The sequence below is a fragment of the Delphinus delphis genome, chromosome 6, assembly GCF_949987515.2.
Source record: "Delphinus delphis chromosome 6, mDelDel1.2, whole genome shotgun sequence".
Taxonomy (NCBI): domain Eukaryota; kingdom Metazoa; phylum Chordata; class Mammalia; order Artiodactyla; family Delphinidae; genus Delphinus; species Delphinus delphis.
In genome coordinates, this window is record NC_082688.1 from 95,329,254 (window position 1) to 95,352,529 (window position 23,276).

General features: G+C 46.7%; 1 protein-coding gene across 1 annotated transcript in view; it reads right to left on the reverse strand.

Moving 5' to 3' along the window:
- Positions 1 to 23,276, reverse strand: part of ROR2 (receptor tyrosine kinase like orphan receptor 2) — a 218,152-nt gene that overhangs the window by 39,827 nt on the left and 155,049 nt on the right. Inside the window, exon 2 of the mRNA XM_060013540.1 lies at positions 7,909 to 7,986. Coding sequence (XP_059869523.1) covers positions 7,909 to 7,986 — 78 coding nt within the window. The remainder of the gene's footprint in view (positions 1 to 7,908; positions 7,987 to 23,276) is intronic.

Consider the following 23,276-nt stretch of genomic DNA (forward strand, 5'->3'; position numbering starts at 1 on the left):
TCAACAACTGATGCTAATGCATTCCATCTCCCTGATGCCCAGGCCAGCTCTCTGCTTGCCCCTAAACTCTACACAGTGGAGCTTAGTCCAAGCATGAAAACATACTAAAGGCAGGGGTAACAAAGAACCTGTTTCCAGTGGACACCACTCCTGACCTCACAGTCAGATCAATGATTAACGATTTTTTTTTTTTACACCAACTGACCGTCCACATATTCACCAACTTGGTCAAATGACTAAGGTGTTTGAGGATCTGCTTGTTTACCAGATCACACTGACTAGCCTGGGAGGAGATAAGGAGAGCCATGTGTACTAGGGTCATGAGGTCACAGGGCTTTGATTGGTGGGAAATAAAACAACCTGCCTAGAAGGGCAGGTGATGAGGGGACCCTGAGAGCCGGCGCAGAGGACAAAGCTGCTCTTCCAAGAAGGAAGTATTTACAGGCCAATAAATCCGTCGGGGGCAGTGGCAGGGGCTCAGACCTTCCCGCTGAGCTGTCTAGCGGTCTGCACGGAACCAGCAGCAGAAAGAGTTGGAGGAGGGGAGCTTACCAGGGGGAGCAACAGGGTCAGAGGAGGCTGTGAGACTAGAAAGGATGGAAATCAGAGAAAATGAGAAAAACAGGGGGAAATGAAATTAAAGGACCTGAGAGACAGAGAAAAGTAAGTAACAGTGTTTGGCGGAGAACAGGGTGCTGTGGGTTGAACTGTGTCCCCCAGTGAGATAGTGGTGCTGGAACCTGTGAATGTGACCTTACCTGGAAATTGAGTCATCGCAGATGTAATCAAACTGAGATGAGGACATATGGGTGGGCCCTAATCCAAAGGCTGGTGTCCTTTAAAGAGGGACATTTGGATACAGACACAGAGAAGATCATCACGTGAAAACAGAGGCAGAGATTGGAGTAATGCGGCCCCAAACCCAGGAATTGCATGGACTGCAGGCAGTGCCAGAAGCTAAGAGACATGGACGGTTCCTCCCTCAGAGCCTCCAGAAAGCGCTAACCCTGCCAACACCTTCATTTTGGACTTCTGGCCTCCACAACTGTGAGAATAAATTTCTGTTGCTTAAGGAACCTAGTTTGTGGTCCTTTGTTATGACAGCCCTTGGAAAATACTGCAGGGGGCTCGAGGGATTGAGGAATAAAAGCAGAAGAGAGGGAGAAGGAAGGAGACCATTTGACAAACAGGGTGACACCCACATCCTTTCAAAGGGACAGGGACACAGATACATTCACACACACACACACACAAACACACTTGGAGGGTTCAGGCATAGGAAGACAGACCCAGACCCAGAAAACCAGATGCAGGCACCGGCAGGCTCAGAGAGAGAGAAGCACACACAAAAACCATGTGGCTGGGAGTACATAGGACTTGGTGCATATCAGGGGTGGGTCATAGGGAGAGAAACACACACACACACACACACACACACACACAGAGACGCACACACCTGAGACAGACGTTAGACAAGCACACATGAGCAAGCTCCCTGCAGTTTGGTGTTCAAACTCAGTGGGCTGAAGAAGAATGACTGCCTCTCTGTCACCTTCAGTAGGGACAACAATGGATGGTCCGGCCAGACAATGGCCACCAGTTGCCGTGACTACATCCCAGCTGACGTGCAGGTCTCCAGCAGCTACCCTGGGAGAGTGAGTGGAGGACATGAGAAGAAGAAGCAGAGAGGAAGGCTTGGAGGCAGAGACTGGCCTCATGCTCCTGGAAGCAGGCTGTGTCCCCGCCCTCCCCAGAGTGGGCTCCCGTGCACGTGTACGAGCTCCCGTGCCACCCAATCCGCCCCGGACAACATGACTGTGTACATTTCGAAATCTCTCATCTGTAGGTTGAGGCTTTCTCCCAACATGGCTGAGTTTGTCCAGATCCCGGGCAGCCCAATGGGCTCTGCAAATTCACAGCCGGCAGGAGGGTCAGGGGAGCTCAACGAGCAGCCTTCACCTCGAGAGTGGCCAGGGATCAGAGCCTGGAAACCCATGTTACATCTGTCCAGAGGAAGTGGGGCAACATTTTAGGCCCTCCGCTCACTGTCTGGGGGAGCCCCAGGTTTCCATGACCAGCCAGGGGACACCCAGAGGGGAGGTGCCAAGTTTCCAGCCACAGACTTAACGCTAACTGTGTCTGCAAGCAGGGTGCTGTTTTCAAGTTTACCCCCGTCAGCCCTGGAGACCCTCACTCTCTAGTAAACTGCAGGAAACACTGACACACACATTCACACACACATCAAGAGTTCCAGAATAAAACAGAAATGCACCCAACATATATGCTAATCAATCCTTGTGTCCTATGTGAATCGGGAACCAGGCACCCAGTAAACAGACATCAGGCATCGTCTTCATGCCAACATGGTGAACTCTGTTGATGGCTTTTTTTTCTCTGTCCCAGGAAATTTTAGTTCAGCACTGCTGCACAGCGTGTCACAAATAGCAGGGGGCAGCCTGGTGAGTAAGGCATCGACCCCGGCCCTGTGATTTAGAATGCCCTACAGATCACCTCTCATTGCAACACATCCTCAAGTGGGGAGAGTCAGGAATTCCCCTTCTGGTTTCAGTGGGGATGATGAGTAGTCCTCCTCCTAAGACAGGAGACACAAGCAAGCGAGTCTATTTTTGGAGGTTGCAGGACGAACAAGATGAGTACCACCTGTCCGGGCTCTCAGAAATGATCCACTTCCCACACACATTCCAAAGTACTGATTTTACAAAACCAGAGATGTGTTACATATGCATTTAAAATACAGCCTTGGAACAAAAGAGCAAATGGTTTCTAGGCCAAATGCACACTTTTGTAAGTATATAATAATAAATAGTGTGTCTAATATAGCAAAGAATATAAAACTCCTGTTAAATATCGCTATAACCGGAGTCGTAAGCCTTCAGTCCTAACAGTGACAGTACTTTGGAATACAGAAATTTCAGGCAAACGTTTCAGCTGTAAATCACAGTGTCTTTTGTATTCATTTTTTCCTTCTAGACTCTGGGATCTCTCTCTCTCTCTCTGAATACCAACCACCAATTATATGTTAAGTGCTCAATCTTGGCCCAGTGCATTTGAACTCAAATGCTTTTTACGCTTGTAACTAATTCTCAGATCCTGTTTTGCTTGGTGACAGACTGGCCCGCTGGCCGTTTCCACCTGCCTGCAATTTTACAGATGCGTGGGCATCATAAATGGTAACTGGGTTAAAGAAATGGCTCATACAGTCCATTCGGCTATTATTATTTTTTTATATATGATTTAAGCCAAATGTGGCCAAGTAGTAATGCTCCCTGAAGCTCTTTAAACAAAAAAATGCGCGGAATAATAAATTTGGCATTGCCAGGCCAGTTCCTTCAGTCACTGAGGGTGCGAGAGGAGGTCGGAGGATCAGAAAGGAAGAGTGGATTGAGTCCTCGTTTGTGCAAGAGCCATAACCCATAAGGAAGTAAAATCGCACGACAGGACTAGAGAATTGTGTTGCAAGGGAATAACTGAGGCCCCTGGGTCTCCCTGGGGGGCCATTCACCAGGCTCCTGTCCCTGAGGGGCTGTTGTGGTCTCGATGCTTAGAAACTGATGGACACACTGAAAATCATAACTGTGATAACGACAAACGGCCTCAGCATCCAGCCACTGCTTTTTGGGTGAGAGCTATACCCCTTCCATCCCTCCAGTGGCTGGGGGTGAGATGTGGCTGAGAGCAGTGCCCGGACCCCAACAGGATGGTGGAGCGCCACTCAATCCAGGCCTGTCTTCTGGCCAAGCCAAGCACGGACCGCTGCACTCACCATGCTTCACTACCCGGTGCTGCCACTACAGAAAAGGGGCCCAGCTTGCTGTGGTCCTCTGCATCCTTTTTTATTGCCTTTTTACAAGCGTGCACACATGCTCACAGACACGTGTACACACACATGCACACCCGCTTGACAAGTTAACTTCTGCAATTGGTATTTCTGTGCCCTGGAGAAGCTTCCAAACTCTAACTGAAACTCCCCTCAGCCCTGCACACACACTGATGTGCACAGAGTTGTAACACAATCACAAGTGGGTTAACGAAATCGAGAGGCAACCCAATCCCAACGAAGCAGAGGACGTTAGAAAGCATCCTGTTCTAGGCTGGAGAAGTTGCTCGAATACCAAAAAGGAGGTCAAGGAATCCCACCCAAGCCACTGAAGCTGACTAATTGATGTTTGGAGCTTACGGCTAGTTGGCAATAAAGTTTCTAGGACCGTTCAGCCCATGGTCATTCAGCACCTCGATTAGCAAATGCATCTTCCAACCAAGTGGACCAGGAGTCCAGCGGCTGCTTCTGCCTTCTTTAGGGCAGCTGTGAACACTCGGCTTGAAGAACAGCAGTGGCCAGTGCAGCACTCCTTCCCGGCCCCTGCACACCCCAGCCCATGCCCACAAGGAGGGCCCGCTCTGCCTGGAGGGAGAGGTCTGCACATCTAAACACAGCCCCAGAGCACGTTTTCCCAAGGGAATATTAGCGTCCACGGAATGACTGCAGGTTGGATTTTAGGCTGTTACTGTGGCTCGTCCACTTATTTAGCCACACCTTCCTCCTAATTCCCCTCTACTTCCCCTCCATCATCCTCCAGAGCTGCCAGGGAGATCTTCACAGACAGTAAATCAGGTTACACCACGTCCCAGGCTTTCCAGAATGAAGGGCGTCTCTTACAATGAAATAGAGCTTTCTCCTGCCATCTAAACAGCTGTGCACGCTCTCCTAGGGCTGCCCAACAGAACTTTCCTTGATAATGGAATGCTCTAGATCTGTACTGCCCATATCATGGTGGCTTCTAGCCACAGGTGGCCCCTGAACACTTGAAATATAGCTAGTAAGACCAAGGAACTGGAGTCAATTTTATGTAATTTTAATTGACTTAAATTTAAAGACCCACACATGGCTGATGGCCATGGTACTGGACCCAAAAACCTCTCCAACCTCAGCTCCCCCAGCCCATAAGCCCCCACCTTCTCCCAGCTGCCCCAGGACACCGAGTCCTCTTGGCCTCAAGGTCTTTTCACAGGCTTCTGCCTTGGCCCCAGACACACCCTCCCCCCACCTTCTTTTAGCGAATGTCAGATGTTCAGACCTCAGCACAACATCCTTTCCTTAAACCAAGACATCCTTTCCTTTCCTTCCAGTTCACCACACCCTCATTTCTTCCTTCAGACTACTCCTCACAACTCCTAGTTTTATAACTTAACAGTTTTCCCTTACGATGCCAATTCCCCAGTCCAGTAAACTCTGAGAGGCAGAGACACACTTGTTTTGATCACCAGTTGTGCCCAGCCTCACACAGTACCTGGTACGGAGCAGTCAGGAAATCTGTGTGGGATGTCTCGATTTTGAGCTCAGTCACACTTGTGAGAAGTGATTTCAGAATCTAACCATCAAAAAGTATCTTTCTTCCTAAGAAACCTCCCCTGAGGCCCAGCATTGTACACAAGCTTCCAGAGACCAGGTCTTGTCTGCCTGGGGAACACATCCTTGTCCCAGTAGAGGCTCTCCCCTAACAAGCAAGGTCACAGCGACCAAAGTAGGACTGTAGGAGGCGGTCGACTGAGGAAACTAACTTGTGTATTTACTGCATAACATACTAAAGAGGAAAATCCCTGTCAAGGAGCCTCCAGACACCAGGTGCTACGAACAGCATGCAGATCCACGCACTCTTTTTTTTTTTAATTGGAGTATAGTTGATTTACAGTGTCGTGTTAGTTCAGGTGTACAGCAAAGTAAATCAGTTACACATATACATATATCCACTCATTTTTAGATTCTATTCCCATGTAGGTCATTACAGAGTATTGAGTAGAGTTCCCTGTGCTATAAAATGGGTCCTTATTAGTTACCTATTTTATATATAGTAGTGTGTATATGTCAATCCCAATCTCCCAATTTATCCCTCCCACCCCCTTTCGCCCCTGGTAACCATACATTTGTTTTCTACATCTGTGACTCTATTTCTGTTGATTTAAACGACTGTTCCGAGGCCAGAAGGGAGCAGCTCCCTGTGTGACCCCAAGAGGCCCTTTCAGGACACAGAGGGACATCTGGTCAACTCGGCTGAGACTGGTGGACTTGAGTCATTGCTGCTCAATCCCCAGGAGACCCAGCCTTGGACACGTGGAGGTGAACACATTCCTGAGGGAACACAGGGACCTTCAATGTGCAAGGGGCTGAGAAACTAATATGGATTTCTGGGTTCCGAATAATGCTTAAAAAAAGAAATTAAACAGAAATGAAGTGGTTGTTTTAATCGTTAATTGTTATACACTGAACTGTGTCCCCCCCATATTCACATGTTGAAGCCCTAACCCCATGTGTGTGACAGTATTTGAAGGAGAGGCCATTGGGAAGTAATTAGGGTTAAAATGAGGTCATGAGGGTGGGGCCCCCAGGAAGGGATCCGAATCTTTATAAGACAGGAAGAAACCAGAGCCCGCTCTCTCTCCCTGTGAGGACACAGCAAGATTGCACTGCCTACAAACCAGGAAGAGTGCCCTCACTAGGACCTGGCCATGCCAGCACCTTGATCTCAGACTTCCAGCCTCCGGGACTGTGAGGAATAAATACCTGTTGATTAAGCCATCCAGTCTGTGGTGTTTTGTTGTGGCAGCTCAAGCTGACTGAGGCAATAAGCTAAGGCAATATGGTGACAGCGGATAAAGAAGGAAAATCGTCACTTCTTCAAGTGACTGGGCTGCATCACAGGAAATGGCGTCTATCGACTCTACAAATCTAAGATGCCAACAAAGAGTGCCAAGTGAACAGTAACCCTTACAGTGACCTCTGGGAAAGCCCGGAGCAACAAGACAAAGAACATGGTCTTTGGTGATCCTTTGCAGGAGGGCCACCTGCCCGCCCTGAGATGCCCCTTAGTCTGGACAATTACACCTCGACAGTAAGCCCAGAAGACGGCCACTTGTCCTCAGGAGACTTCGTGGTCAAGCCAGGAGTCTGGCTCTTAAGGCTCCACTCAGGCCCACGAAACATCCCCAAAGCCCCTTCCTCCCTCCAGTGGCGATCTGTCTACCCCTGCCCTCTATCTCCCACCCACCCACAGGCTTCTGACTAGCTCCAACCAGCCCTCAGCACCCTCACAACTGTGTCAAGAGACACAGATGTGGAGGGAGGCAGACCACTGCACGGATACTAAGCAGGACCCTGTGGGGTTCCTGGGCACAAAAGCCTGTGCCCCCCATTTCTTGATTACAGGACATAGGCTTCATTCAGCCTCCATGCCCTTCCCTGAGTTCCAATGGGCAGTTCCAACAGTTGCTAATCAGGGAAGGGAGAGGATGTGGAGACAAGGGAGGAACAGTCAAGAAACAATAGTGCAGCCTTGGGGCAGGGTCCTGGTTCCCCCTCAAGGGATACACATAACAATATCTTTGAGCTGTTTTGCAGAAACTGAAACCCCCACCTGGTGGGAGAAGTGAAAGGTATGCTGCTCACAAGCATGTAGACCCCAGACCAGTTAGAACCAGAAGGTTGATGATGCTGACTCCCACTTACCTCACCACCAACCAGTCAGAAGAATGCCCACAAGCTGATCACGCCCTCTTTGAACCATTATATAAAACTCCTCACTAACCCCTCCAGGTTGGGACACACAGTTTTGAGGGCATTAGCCTGCTGTGACCCCCTCTGCCTGGCAAAGCAATAAATGTATTCTTTTCTACTTCACCCAAAACTCTGTCTCCGAGATTTGATTCAGTGTTGGGATACAGAGGCTGGATTCGACTTCACACCCAGCCATGGGGCAGCACTGGGCCACAGGGGACCCTGACCATCCATTTCATCCGGCCAGGCCTTGAGTAGAATGGCACTGTGAGCCCCTCTACATGGTACTATGAAAACACTTTCGAACCCTTGCATTCAAAGAGCACTTCAAAATTTACCTTTTAGAGTTGGAATAGGGCTGTCGTGTCCATCCAGTTGTCCCAAAGGGTCATTCGGGTCGGGAACCTCTGCTTGCCCTGTGCAAAAAGAGCACAGCACACACATTACTGAGATTTCCCTTCAGGACCTTTACTCTGCTTCTCCTGCAGAGACAATAATGTTTCAGCAAAACTCCCCACTGCATAGAAAACCTAGAGGGATAAGGCGTTATGGTAGCTTCCAGAGGACTTTTCTAGCATCAGATTTGATACAACAGCAAAAGTGATTCTTGCTTTATCCCAAGAACAGCAAAATGCAAATGCTTTGCAGCACATACAGAGGAAGCAAACATGTGGCTGAAGTTTCATTAAGGGAAAGAGAGAGAGATTAAAACACGGGCTGGCAAAATTAAACACTCTGGAGCCAGAGTCAGCAGGTGACCCTCCAAATAGAGGCCCCTGGTAATTCTGAATAAATTCAGAATTGGAGGGTTTCTTCAGCAGCTCATTCCCCTCCCGGCCCCCAGACCCACCGGCAGCCAGCAGCCAAGGACTGATCTACCCATAACTGTAAGGACAGAAGTTTCTGATCCTTATGGCAATTGCAACCCCACATCTCAGAGGCTGTGTCAGAGGGAGCAGCCACCCCCAAAATCATAAACACCAATGGCAAGAACAGATCTGGTCTGTTCAAGTGGGAATACAACACAGAGTCATGGGTCCCCCGTCCTGGAATGCCGGGGAAGGGTGGGCAGGTGTGACTGATGACCTAGAAACCGTATGGGGCCTCATAGAGACCCTTCTCAATATCCCAACGCAGTTTACTTTCAAGACTTTCACCCCATACCTTGGCCTTGACTGGGTCGCACTGGTTGGAGGTGGGGGTAGAAATGGCGAAGTCAAGGGTGACTCTGACAACACATCTGGATGAATCTGGGTTTATAGCATCAAAGCCTATCAAAGAGTGGGACACACATACGATGGAAAATGATGCAGCTTAGAAAGAAGGATATCCTGACACACGTTACAACATGGATGAAACTTGAAGACATTATGCCGAGTGAAATAGCCTGACACAGAAAAACAAATACTATATGATTAATGAGATACCTAGAGTAGTGAAATTCAAAGAAAGTAGAATAGTGGGTCACAGGGATTGTGGGGAGGCAGAATGGGCAGTTAGTGTTTGTTTAATAGGGACAGAGTTCCCTTTTGGGAAGATGAGGAAGTTCTGAGGCTGGATAATGGGATGGTTTTACAACAATGCGAATGTACTTGAAGCCACTGAATTGTGCACTGAAAATGGTTAAGATGGTAAATTTTATGTTATGTGTATTTACCACATTTAAAAAAAATTATTGAAGGCAGTTTATAATTCAATATTGGGTCACCCCACTTGCCTCTCAAATGAGAGACGAGAACTAACAAAGCCCCCGGACACTTCAGATCCCGCTTAAGATGAGGCCTTGCTCAGAAAAACTGGTGTCTAAAAGTGCAGTACAAGTGATTTTCAGGCAGAACCAGGTACGCAAGACTCTTCAAATTATTTAGCTAAACAAACACTGGCCGGTTTACACTTAAGGGTACCCGTGTGTCTAAGCTGATCCTCTCTACCCGCTTGTTCCTAAGTCACAGGACACTCGAGGCGACGCATCAGCTTGCAATGCCCTTAGAATTCAGGCCCAGTTCCCAAGCAACCAACAGGAGACATTATTTCTGAATGGGCCCATGGCTTTTCACATTCAATTATGGTAGAGTCCTTTCTATCACTCCCAGTCCAAACTTACCCACCCGTCAGAAGCCATGCACCCGTACCATCTTTCATAAAATGTCCTTGATCAACCATTCAGAAGTAACACCTTTTAAAACTATGCCCCAAGAGACTTCCCTGGTGGTACAGTGGTTAAGAATCCACCTTCCAATGCAGGGTACTCGGGTTTGATCCCTGGTCAGGGAACTAAGATCCCACATGCCCGGGGTAACTAAGCCCATGGGCTCTAGAGCCCGCATGCCACAACTAGAGAGAAGCCTGAGCACTGCAACGAAGAGCCCGCGCGCCACAGTGGAGGATCCCGCATGCCTCAACTAAGACCCGACGCAGCCAAATAAGTTAATAAATATTAAAAACAAAACAAACCAAAACAAACTGTACACCTCTCCGGTGGCAATCACATCATTCTCTGAATTAATAGTTGCATATGTTTTAATTTTCCTCAATGGATTGTAAACAGCTGGAGGACATCAGATGCTGCATCTCTATTGAGGGCTAATGGTCCTAGCACTAAAACCTAGACAGAATCTGGGGCTGCTACAGGACAGGGACAAGCATGAGCTATGTAAGCCAATCAACGCAGTTCAGTTGAGGTTTGAAATTTTAAATTGGCATGTTACACATACCATCACTCAGCACTGTTTAAATGTAGAGAGACCACAGGAAATCAAACACACTTGTACTATATACACATATCTGAAAGAGGCATAAAAATTATTAACTGCTTAGAAATTGACAAATGGTGTAAAACAGTCAAATAAATATACACTCTGAAGAAAAATAAGCGCCATTAGCCCAATTCCACTGGGCACAAGGCTCCTGGCTCTTCCAAGGCAGCTTTTAGTTTGGAAGCATAAGTATTTTCATGAGCATCCCAGCCGGGGTGTGGACATGCGCACTCTTCATGGGAGAAGAGCCGGAGGTGATCCAAATGCTTCTGTTGACTCATGAGCAGATGTCACCCCCACAGAGACATGCAAAGTTGTTCTCGACATTAGAAGTGCTGAGATTCTCCCTGAATACATTGCCCTGGTCAGCACATATGCTGGAATTTGATTTTTTGTTTCTCCTCAGCCTTCATTTTTACCCTAGGTAAAATTTAGCTTGGGCATTTGAGCAAGAGAGCACCATCTACATATTTGGAAAAACAGGTAAGTTTCAAGTAGCCCACCAGGCTAATATCAGGGACCCCAAGCTTTGGGACTTAGATGTGAAAGCACACAGTGGTTGAGATCCTGCCCATTTCCTCTGCAAGCCAAATGTGTGAATAAATTCACGATATCCAATCACTTCGGTCCTTAGAACTGACACCTTAAGTTCCAGCAAAACTAGGCCCTATTGTTGCTTCCTGAGAAATAAGGGCAGTATTTACATTCTGAAGTTAAGAGTCTTCATCCTCCTACAGTGCAGAACAGCCATCTTTACTCAAGATGCTGCACCTCCTAAAATTTACAAGCAAAATGTAACAGGGGCAAATGTGAACCTGGGGTATGGGGACAAGTGAGACCAGGGTCTAGTGCCTTGGCAGATTCCAACAGGATTTCTCCTGGCCCTAAAAGGGTCAAGAACAACCGAAAGGAAAAAAAAATGAAACAAACATAAAACAGAAACAACAAAACTGCCACCCACGCATCAAAGTGCCACTACTACTTATCTGAAATTACATAGGTAATTTAAATGTCCTCTTTTATTTTTCAACATCTTTACAATGAACAAGCATCAAGCTTTTAACTGACATAATTCACATACCACAAAAGTCCACATTTTAAAGTCTATAATCAAGTGGTTTTTAATATATTCACAAAGTTGTTCAACCATCTCCACTATGTAATTCTGCAATATTTTATCACTTCCAAAAGTAACCTTGTTCCCATTAGCAGTCCCCCGGAATCTCACCTCCCCCAGACCCTGTAACCACTAACCTGCTTTTTGTCTCTATGGATTTATCTGTTTGGGCCGTTTTATATAAATGGAATCATACAATATGTGGGTTTTTGAACAAATATTAATTTTATTAGGTTTTTAAAATTTCATGCCCAAAAAGAGAGAAAAAAAAAGAAGGCTAGAGAGAAGCACACTGTACTAGGTGATTAGCAAAGGCCATTAAATGCTACATCAGCACATCAGGCTACTGCCCAGACCCTGTGGGGAGGTTTTGGCTGCCCAAGTAGACAGGATGTGGAGGATGAATGGGAGACACAGTGATGACTAAAGGATGAAAGACAGAGAACTATGGAAAGCTAGACAACTAGGATTATTTATCCAAAGATATGATGGTTTAGGAGCTGAAAGTCTCACTTGGAAGAGACCAGCACACGTTCACATTCCTGCTGTAGATAAGACATGGCTCGTGACAAGAAGGACTAAGGAAGGATTTCATCACTGCGAGTTCAGGGGCCACCAAAATGAATGCAGCATTGGGAACTCGTGTCGTCTGCTTTCTCCCCGACTAGCACGTTCTTCTGCAGGTCACCAGGGCTGGACGAATGACCTCTATCCATCTTCTTCACCCCATAACCCACCTTGGCAATTACTGCCAGCCCAGTTCAGTCAGCGATTAGTCCAAGGTGGTGAGAGTCCAGTCAGATCTCCCACATGGTTGTCCTGAGTGTTTCTTTACACAAAGGTCCCCTTGGGTTTACCTGATGCCGGTACTCTCACCCCAGCTGGCTGACTGGAGATGGGGAAGACCTAAAGAGAGAAAAGGTTCTGGGAGGAATTGGCTGCCCTAACTCCTCAGGACTTAATTATTGTTTTCTGAAAACTAGGCTATTACTTGGAGTAAATCTACATGTCCTTCGTTTTGGTAAAATACTAAAAGTTGTACTAACACCACACGTGTCCATGAAGAATGTGAATTCATGGGGGCTTCCTTGGTGGTGCAGTTGTTAAGAATCACCTGCCAATGCGGGGGACATGGGTTCGAGCCCTGGTCCGGGAAGATCCCACATGCCGCAGAGCAACTAAACCCGTGCGCCACAACTACTGAGGCCCGCGCGCCTGGAGCCCGTGCTCCGCGGCGGGAGAGGCCACTGCAATGAGAAGTCCACGTGCTGCAACGAAGAGTAGCCCCCGCTCCTCACAACTAGAGAAAAGCCCGTGTGCAGCAACAAAGACCCAACGCAGGCAAAAATAAAAATGAATTAAAAAAAATAAACTTATTTAAAAAAATGTGAATTCATGACGCTCTAACCTTTTCCATTGGATGTGAGTGATCTTCACTGTAAAACAACACATAGGGCGACAATGTAAAGCTACCAGAAAACTCAAACCTTTGATAGCATCAGTCAGGTAGTGATCATTAACTCTTTATTAGTTTTTTGATGTTTAAAGAAAGGAGAGCATTGGGCTTCCCTGGTGGTGCAGTGGTTGAGAGTCCGCCTGCCGATGCAGGGGACACGGGTTCGTGCCCTGGTCCGGGAAGATCCCACATGCCGCGGAGCGGCTGGACCCGTGAGCCATGGTCGTTGAGCCTGCGCGTCTGGAGCCTGTGCTCCGCAACGGGAAAGGCCACAACGGTGAGAGGCCCGGGTACCGGAAAAAAAAAATTACCCATCATTTATAAAAAAGAAAGGAGAGCATTTAATATGGAAAAATTTAAGTGTGGCTGGTTGCCATGCAATGATACATTAAGTGTATACTTTCATCCATGTCAAAATTACACTTTAAAACCTAGAGCAAAGACTAACTACAATGTGGTAACCAGAGTGGGATCCTAGAACAAAAAAAAAGATATCCAAAAGTCCAAAGAAAGATGAATAGTATGGATTTTAGTAAAGAATAATGCGTTGATCTTGGCATATCCGCTGTGACAAAGGTACCACACTAATGTAAGATTTAACACTAAGAGGAAGCAGAGTACGAGGAATATGCAAACCTCTGCCCTATCTTCACACAGTAAAAAGTTTATTGAAGAACAATTAAACATTCTTCCACACTGGTCAAGCACTTAACCAAGGCTCACAAGTAAAGAAGAGCTGTAGGAAAGATCCTATCTCCAAACAGCCTTAATGGTGCAAGCCAGGCATGAACATTAACCGCGTGACACAGATTCACAGAATCTGATACAGTTTATTCAAAGATTCAACAGCATAACAGTGAATGCTCAGCAATTAAATCACTTTTGAGAATATCGGGTTTTGAGCTAAATTTTACGTTAATTGTCATGGCATGGTGATACTGGCTCCTAACCTGATACTTAGCATGTATTCTTAGCAGCACTTATCACTGTCCCGTATATTCAGGGCTGAACCAATTGGTGTCTGAAGAAAGACCAGATGAAAGGATGCATTGTTGATGTCGCTGGGCTGGTTAAAAAATCAGGGTTTCCCACAAGCCCGCAATAGCTGGAAATGCACGGCCGGCCCAAATGGGTGCAAATTCTGAGTAATTAGAAACCGTGCCTCAGCCAAACAAGATCTCCTACAGACCTTCTCTCAACACAGGCCTCTAATGTGACATCTTGATTTAAGGCATCAGTCAGGTAAGAGAAATTTATATCTGCAAAGTACAAGTGGGTCTGTTCTGATTTCCAGGCTCCTTCTGTGGTCTTAAAATACAGCTCTCTCATTAAGAGCAGAGACATTTGATTAAGAGAGAGTTCACTAATGAAGTTCAACCCACACCCTTGGATTTGAGTACATGTGCTACTCTGTTTTTGATTTGTGTTTCTCTTAAAAAATGTTTTGTTATTCAGACTATTCACCCATTAATCTCTACCTGTTGATGTGAATCAGTACACTTGTGATTTAATTATATGCAGTCTCTGGCCTATTCGGACAACTTCAAAGCAGCCTCCTTTTAATTAGTGATGGTATTTCATTCACCAAAGCTTTGCATTCTTGGATTTGGTCGTCCTTAATGACGGTGTAATTTCCAGAATATGAGAACGAACAGCAGTCAGGGCACATGGGTAAAAGACCACAGCCTGGAAGGGAGGACCGTGCGGCAGGCCAGGAGCCTCTGGAAGGGCAAGCATGGATTTTATGATGAGCTGTGCTGCATGAAAAGTCAGCACATCCACTGGCAACTGGAAACGTCCATAATGTGTTCCAGAACAATCACTTAGCTCAGCAACACGTCAAACTGAAAACATCCGTGATGCTGGAAATGCAACAATTTAAGGAAAAGAATGAATAACTGGAAAGGAGCAGAGTATAGAATCCTAAAAGGTGAGTCCATTAGCCTGGGAACTGGGCCAGAGAAAGTATGTCCATAGTAAAGAGACTCGATAATGTTTCTGGGAATGCGCTTACTAAAACGTCACACCGTGTGTCTCAACTGCCAGCTAGAAAACCACACGGCGTTCAAGGTGAGCTGCCAGTATCTAATCGGCAGTAGTCTTAACAGTCTGTAATTTTTCATTTCGTTATTTTGAACTTGGAGTTGAGCAAATATTAGCCTCTGGGTCTACATTCCTTAAGGGGCTGATCTAACTCTGCTCTGGAAATACAAAGTTAAATCCAACAGCCTGAAAATGGAGTGACCAGTGTCTCTCACCAATTTAACCTTCACTTTGAGTCTACTTCCACAGCAAAAATATCAAACCCCCAAAAGAGTCCAGGCACAGGCCCAATGCCCTCCAATATTGCTGTCATAACGCTTTTCCTACCTCTGTCACAGACAGCCCCCCAGAACCCCCAACAAAGGTCCCACTGTCAAGGGCCAAGTGTATAGTCGGTTGAAGGGGGAGTGAAGCTGCTCAGGAGGCTGAATTGGGGCCTTTCACTGACCTCTCTCTTTCCCAACACCTACAGCCCCTGGCCGCGGTGGCACGGGGCCTGGCAGAGCTGGGAGGCCGGGAGACACCACCCATAACAGATGCAGCTGAAAGGGCGAGACCCTGACACCCTTCTCTGCAACACGAGCTCCGGGGCCTGATGCCACTGATGCGCCTGCTTGTTACTGCCGGTTTCTGCAAAACCAACAGAAGAGGAGCAAACAAAAATGTTGGGTAAGTACTCCGAGCTCATTCTCTTTCCACTTGGTTTCACAGAGACTCTTTTGAGTATCAATTATTCCCATGAACACAAGGAATCACTTTTTCACCTTGAACCTCTGGAAGGTGTTTAATTAAAGGTAAGGAGGGGACTTCCCTGGTGGCGCAGCGGTTAAGAATCCGCCTGCCAATGCAGGGTACATGGGTTCGAGCCCTGGTCCAGAAACATCCCACATGCTGCAGAGCAACTAAGCCCGTGCGCTCAACTACTGAGCCTGTGCTCTAGAGCCCGCAAGCCACAACTACTGAACCCGCGAGCCACAACTACTGAAGCCCACGTGCCTAGAGCCTGCGCTCCACAACAAGAGAAGCCACTGCAAGAAGGCTGCGCACTGCAATGAAAAGTAGCCCCCGCTCGTCGCAACTAGAGAAAGCCCGTGTGCAGCAACGAAGACCCAATGCAGCCAAAAATAAACAAATAAATAATTTATTTTTTTTAAAAAAAAGGTAAGGAGGGAAAAGATCTTTTTTTTTTAAAGAAAAACCCTTATTAGAAAAAGAAACTGCCTATTGTCCCATGATAATGCTGCAAGTTACTTTCTGTTTGCTTCAGGGAGAGTTTTAAACTCCTCAGCTACAGGTGCAACAGCCTTGGAATCCAGGGTTGCCTGGAGAAATCTCAGGGTGGAGTGGATGAGACCCAGAGGGAAGGGATTCTGAAGGTTTGCAGCCTCTTTCAGCCATGAGTCTATGTCCAGCCTATGTAGCCTGAAGTTGCACTCATCCCCAGAGCAGCTCGACCAGTTCGCATATTTGAAATCAGAAGATTTGTTGGCAGTGATCACTTGGAGCTCTTGGAAACAAACAAGGATATACATCTGTTATAATCAAAGATGACAGCAGTAATTTTCCTTTTTTTTTTTTGCGGTACGCGGGCCTCTCACTGCTGTGGCCTCTCCCGTTGCGGAGCACAGGCTCCGGACGTGCAGGCTCAGCGGCCATGGCTCACAGGCCCAGCCGCTCCGCGGCATGTGGGATCTTCCCGGACCGGGGCACGAACCCGTGTCCCCTGCATCGGCAGGCGGACTCTCAACCACTGCGCCACCAGGGAAGCCCAGCAGTGATTTTCTTAAAGGTAGCTCCTGTATGAGTTTGCTAGGGCTGCCCTAATGAAGTGCCACAGCCTGGGTGGCTTAAACAACGGTTCTGGAGGCCGGAAATCCAAGATCAAAGTGTTGGCAGGGTTGTGTCTCTTGCAGCCTCTCTCCTTGGCTTGTAGGCGGCCAGCTTCTCCCTGTGCCTTCACATGGTCTTTCCTCTATGCGTAGACACCAGTCACAGTGGCTAGAGGCCCACCCCAGTGACCTCATTTTAATTTAATTCTGTAAAGACACTATCTCCAAATAAGGTAACATTCTGAGATACTGGGGGTTAGGACTCCATTATATCTATTTTGGGGGGACACAAATCAACCCATAACAGGTAGTGTTACTTATCTTCAAAGCTTCTTTATACTTAATGCTGATTTGAAAGTGACTTTTGCAACTGCATGGAACAGGCTGACAGAGACAGAGAAAGCCTTGATGAGAAAGAATAAACAGGGGGTCTGGACTAAGTACAGAGGTGTCGGGGGTGGGCTTGCCCACATACTGAAAGGATCCGCCAACAACTTCCTAATGACTCTAGCATCCCGACTCCTTCGTTCTGAAGGTGTCCCCTCATGGCTTCAGTTGGGGACACCGCTGTCCTCTGAGCTTCATCTCCCTAAGTTTCCATCAGCAGCCGTGGCATCTTCCCAGAGCCCCTCCTCTCAGGCTGGCATTCCTTCTTTCTCATAATATTTACATCACCACCACTCTTCCCAAAGAGCGGCATGGCAGGCCCAGAGGGAATGTGTCGTGGGATCTGGAGCAGTCTGTCTGACCATTTTTGGTAATGATTCTGCTCCACGTTTACACAGGGCTGCCCACTTTATACGATGCACACATCCGCACGACTCCCTTCACTTGACCCTCCACGTTTGGATCCTCTCCTGCTTCAGTCTCTCTTGCGAATGTCTCCTTGTCTCTGGCCCCGTAAATGCTGGAGTGCCCCAGAGCTGGGCCTGCAAAAGCTTCCCCTCTCTTTCTGTACCTGTCCCCTTGATGACCTGGCTTTCAACGACAGCAAAACGCCCACAACTCCCCATCACACCTTTCCGAGCCTGACCTCTCCACAAAAAGCCAGGCTCAGAAACGGGAGGACCAGCTCACGTCTCCGCTTGCACATCTAATAGACACGTCACGCTCAGCTTGTCCAAACACAAACCCAGCTTTCCTCCACAGACCGCTCCCCTGCAGTCACCAGCCTCCCTAAACTCTGACTTCAGCCTTCCACGAGCTAAGGCCACACATCCTGGTTATCTCTGACTCCCTTTCCTCTCATACCCCACGTGCAATCCAACAAGAAATGCTGTTTGCTCTATCTTCAAAATACATCAGAATGCGACGCTCCTCACACCTCCCTGCTCACACCCAGTCCCAGTAGCTCCAGCTCTGCTGGATCACATGACAGCCCCCCCAACCCTCCCCTCCCCCCCCCTCCCCACTGCTCTCCAAGCAGCAGACACACTTGCACCTCTAAAAGGAGCTTCAAATACCATCGCCTGAGACAGCAGGGCGAATCACAAAAGCCTGAGGCTGAGTGGAAGAAAATACACATACAAAAGACCCTGTATTGTATGATCCCACTTATACCACGTTCATAAATGGGCAGAGGCATCTGCAGGGATGGAGGTCAGAAGGCTGGTGACGTTGGGGGTGATGGCCGGGAAGGAGCAGGGGATGGGTTTCTGAGAGGCTGCTGGCATGGTCTAGTGATGTGGAGATTTATGCACTTTTATCTATGTATATTATACTTACACAAAGCTTACCACGTTGCTTCTATTTTCATCTCTCTCATATAATGCTACCTCCTGGACAAGGCCTGCCGGGATGTTATTCAAACACTTCCCTCCACATTTGTGCACACAGTCCTGCCACTTAACCTGCTTCCCATTTTTCTTTTCCCCTTAGCACTTCCAAGAGACGATTTATTCATTAGTTTATGTCTCTGTCTCCTCTTCCTGGGAGCAGGGGTTTCTGCCTGTCTGCTCACTGCTCTATCCCCAGCACCTGGAGCAGAGCCGGTAGTTGCTCATTTGGTGAATGAATGAATGCTTCTGTGCTCAACAACTTCCAGCACCTTCCACCTCCTCAGAGGAGCAGCCAGAGCCCCTTCTCCAGCCCCTCCACATGTGAGCGTGCATGCCTGCACACACACACACACACACACACACACTCCTGACCTCACCTCAACGCCTTTCCCCTTCACTCTCCAGGAACAGTTCCAGCTCCTTTTCCCTCTGGGGTTTGCATTTCCTTTTCCCTCTGCCTGGAAAACTCTTCCCCAGACCCCCCCTGTAGGCTCACCCCTTACTTCCTCTGCTCCAAGCTTCGCTCATAAACAAGGCCTCCCCTGAAAGTCCGTATTGAAAGCATCTAGGGCCCACACGTGGCCTGCCCTGTCTGTGTCTCTCTCACATCAGAAGAGGGTGGCCTCCATGAGGCCAGGCTCTGGGTGACCATCTAGTGTTCACCACCTGGAACCCCAGCATGCAGGAGGCACTCCATGACCATGTGAGGAATAAACAAACACGGGCAGTGTCCTGGGACCATCACGCTCATGTGTGAGGAGAAGTCCCGAGTTTCACCTCACAGTTTGAGGGATGGAGCTCATACCTGCTCCAAGCACGGGTAGTACCCACCCCACCAGCACCTCCTCCTACATCATGTCAGCTCCTCTTCCCAGAGGCAGACGATGGTGCCGCAACTCTGCTGCCCGGGGACGGGCTGCTCCTCCAAACCACTAGAGAACACTGCCCTGCTCGAAGGCGCTCAGACCTGAGATTCCTGGCAGTGCCCCAAGGAGCGCCACCAGGCCCACATTCCACAGTCTCTCTGACAACATGCCCTTTTAAATGAACACATGCATCTTTACAACTCCAAATGAATAAAAAGAAGCTTTTACAATTTTAAAACCATACCATGTGCTACTCAAACATAAAAAGGGCCAACTGTTGATACACACCTCACAGTGGGTGCATCTCACATGCATCTGGCTAAGTGAAGGGGCCAGACTCACAGGGGAAGGTACTGGAGAATCAACTTCCAGAGTGGCGGCATGAGGATATTGATGAACTCACTTTCATCATTTCAAAAATGCAGGCTAAACAACTAAAACCAACCATTTAAGAACTCAGATAATGAACCAGACCCACAGAAGGAACTGAAAAATCATCTATCCAAGAGAAGTAATGGAACCTTAGCAAGATGGCAGGGCTGTGCTGGTTTAACGTGGGCTGTGACCATCTTCTCTCCCTCTCCAGCAGCCCTGCAGATGGCCAGCAGATCTGAAGCTTTTGAAGCTCTGTTCAAAGTGCCATCCCATAGTCACTATTTTGTCTGGACTTGCAGCACTCTGGGAAATCTCTAGGTTTGACTCAGAGCTCGGCTGGCCTGAGGTCGTGGGGAGGGTGGCAGGTGGTGTCTGTCCCTGGAGCGTTATGCAAACAACAACAAGCTGCTGGCAACACTTCAGCTGCCTAATGCTGTGACTACAACTGCGGTAAACTTGAGCCCAGCCCGGGATTTAAAAGGAAATCCAGGAGAACTAGAGGACTTCAGGGCACTTCAAAAGTGCCGATGTATTTCCAGGGTCAAAAAGGCTGTGCACACATGGAAGGCTATGCACATGCCCAAGGAAGACCTGCAAAAGGAGAAGACACGAGTCCCTCATCTCTGGTGCAAACAAGAACTGACGGCTAATGTACACCTGAAACTAACACGACAATGTAAATCAACTATACTCCAATAAAAAATTTTTAAAAAAGAAGTGACAGCTGAGGCTGATGTTTGATGGCATGCCTTCTCACAAGATCCCCTGGGCCAAAAGTGCAAGAAAATATCATGGCCAGTGACTGGCTAATCACACAACTATACTGACTCACATGCCATCCCTAGGAATCAAGCCTTAAAAATGTAAGGGATCTTATGTTAAGTGTTCTGACCACACACATACACAATAACAATAATTATAACCACAACAATAAATAAAGAGGGCACGAGGAACCTTGTGGAGGAGATGGACATGTTTATGGCATACAGATTGTGGTGATGGTTTCGTGGGCTTATACTTCTCTCCAAACTTATCAAGTTGTATATATTAAATATGTACAGCTTTTTGAATGTCAATCATACCTCTATAAAGTGGTTTAAAAAAAAGAAAATAACTTAAAAAATAATAGATAACTTGGTGGTCATACATTAGAGGGAATACAGAAACTTCAGAATTAGTAAAGGAAAGCTGCAAACAAATGAACAGTAATAGAAAAAACACCAACAATATCCAAAATGCAACAAAAACAAAATCACAGCAGCAACAAAAAACTTTGAAGAGGGCTTCCCTGGTGGCGCAGTGGTTGAGAGTCCGCCTGCCAATGCAGGGGACACGGGTTCGCGCCCCAATCCGGGAAGATCCCACGTGCCGCGGAGCGGCTAGGCCCGTGAGCCATGGCCGCTGAGCCTGCGCGTCCAGAGCCTGTGCTCCGCAACGGGAGAGGCCACAACAGTGAGAGCCCGCGTACCGCAAAAAAAAAAAACTTCGAAGGGCTTGAAGAATTTGCTACCAGTGTTGTTGAAACAATATGTAAAATGACCGGTTTTAAACGAAGAACTACAAAGACACGTGAGGAAAGAGGAAAGTATGCCACATACAGGAAGGAAAATAACACCCAACACAAAAGGGAGCCCCTGAGGAACCAACCCAATAAATATGTTCAAAGAACTAAAGAAAAGAATATCTAAAGAATTAAGGGACTCAAAATGGATTAAAGACCTAAATGTAAGGCCAGACACTATCAAACTCTTAGAGGAAAATATAGGCAGAACACTCTATGACATAAATCACGGCAAGATCCTTTTTGACCCACCTCCTAGAGAAATGGAAATAAAAACAAAAATAAACAAATGGGACCTAATGAAACTTCAAAGCTTTTGCACAGCAAAGGAAACCATAAACAAGACCAAAAGACAGCCCTCAGAATGGGAGAAAATATTTGCAAATGAAGCAACTGACAAAGGATTAATCTCCAAAATTTACAAGCAGCTCAGGCAGCTCAATAACAAAGAAACAAAAAACCCAATCCAAAAATGGGCAGAAGACCTAAATAGACATTTCTCCAAAGAGGATATACAGACTGCCAACAAACACATGAAAGAGTGCTCAACATCATTAATCATTAGAGAAATGCAAATCAGAACTACAATGAGATATCATCTCACACCAGTCAGAATGGCCATCATCAAAAAATCTACAAACAATAAATGCTGGAGAGGGTGTGGAGAAAAGGGGACCCTCTTGCACTGCTGGTGGAAATGTGAATTGGTACAGCCACTATGGAGAACAGTATGGAGGTTCCTTAAAAAACTACAAATAGAACTACCATATGACCCAGCAATCCCACTACTGGGCATATACCCTGAGAAAACCATAATTCAAAAAGAGTCATGTACCAAAATGTTCATTGTAGCTCTATTTACAATAGCCCGGAGATGGAAACAACCTAAGTGCCCATCATCGGATGAATGGATAAAGAAGATGTGGCACATATATACAATGGAATATTACTCCACCATAAAAAGAAACGAAATTGAGCTATTTGTAATGAGGTGGATGGACCTAGAGTCTGTCGTACAGAGTGAAATAAGTCAGAAAGAGAAAGACAAATACCGTATGCTAACACATATGTATGGAATTTAAGAAAAAAAATGTCATGAAGAACCTAGGGGTAAGACAGGAATAAAGACACAGACCTAGTTGAGAATGGACTTGAGGATATGGGGAGGGGGAAGGGTGAGCTGTGACAAAGCGAGAGAGAGGCATGGACATATATACACTACCAAACGTAAAATAGATAGCTAATGGGAAGCAGCCGCATAGCACAGGGAGATTAGCTCGGTGGTTTGTGATCACCTAGAGGGGTGGGATAGGGAGGATGGGAGGGAGGGAGACGCAAGAGGGAAGAGATATGGGAACATATGTATATGTATAACTGATTCACTTTGTTATAAAGCAGAAACTAACACACCATTGTAAAGCAATTATACTCCAATAAAGATGTTAAAAAAAATTAAGGGGAATTACAACAAATTTATTTCAATAAATAGAGAATATCAATAAAGTGATAGAAATTTAAAAACTCAAATAGAAATTCTACAGTTGAACGTACAATAACTGAAATTCACCAGGTGGGCTAAACAACAAATTTGAGATGGTAGAAGAGAGAATCAGTGAACTGGAAGACAGTTTACTGTTTTTACTGGGATAGAGATTGTACAGTCTGTAAAGAAGAAAATAAAACAAATGAAGAAAAATAACAGACCCTAAGAGACCTGTAGGACACTATCAAAAGTACCAACACATACATAATGGGAGTCTAGAAGAAGAGAAAAGCAGAAAAAATACCTGACGAAATAATAACCAAACACCAAATTTGATTAAAAGTATTAACTTGCACACTTAAGAAACTCAAGGAACTGTAGGTAGGGTAAGCTCTAAGATATCCACAACTAGACACATCATAAACAAACTGCTGAAAAATAA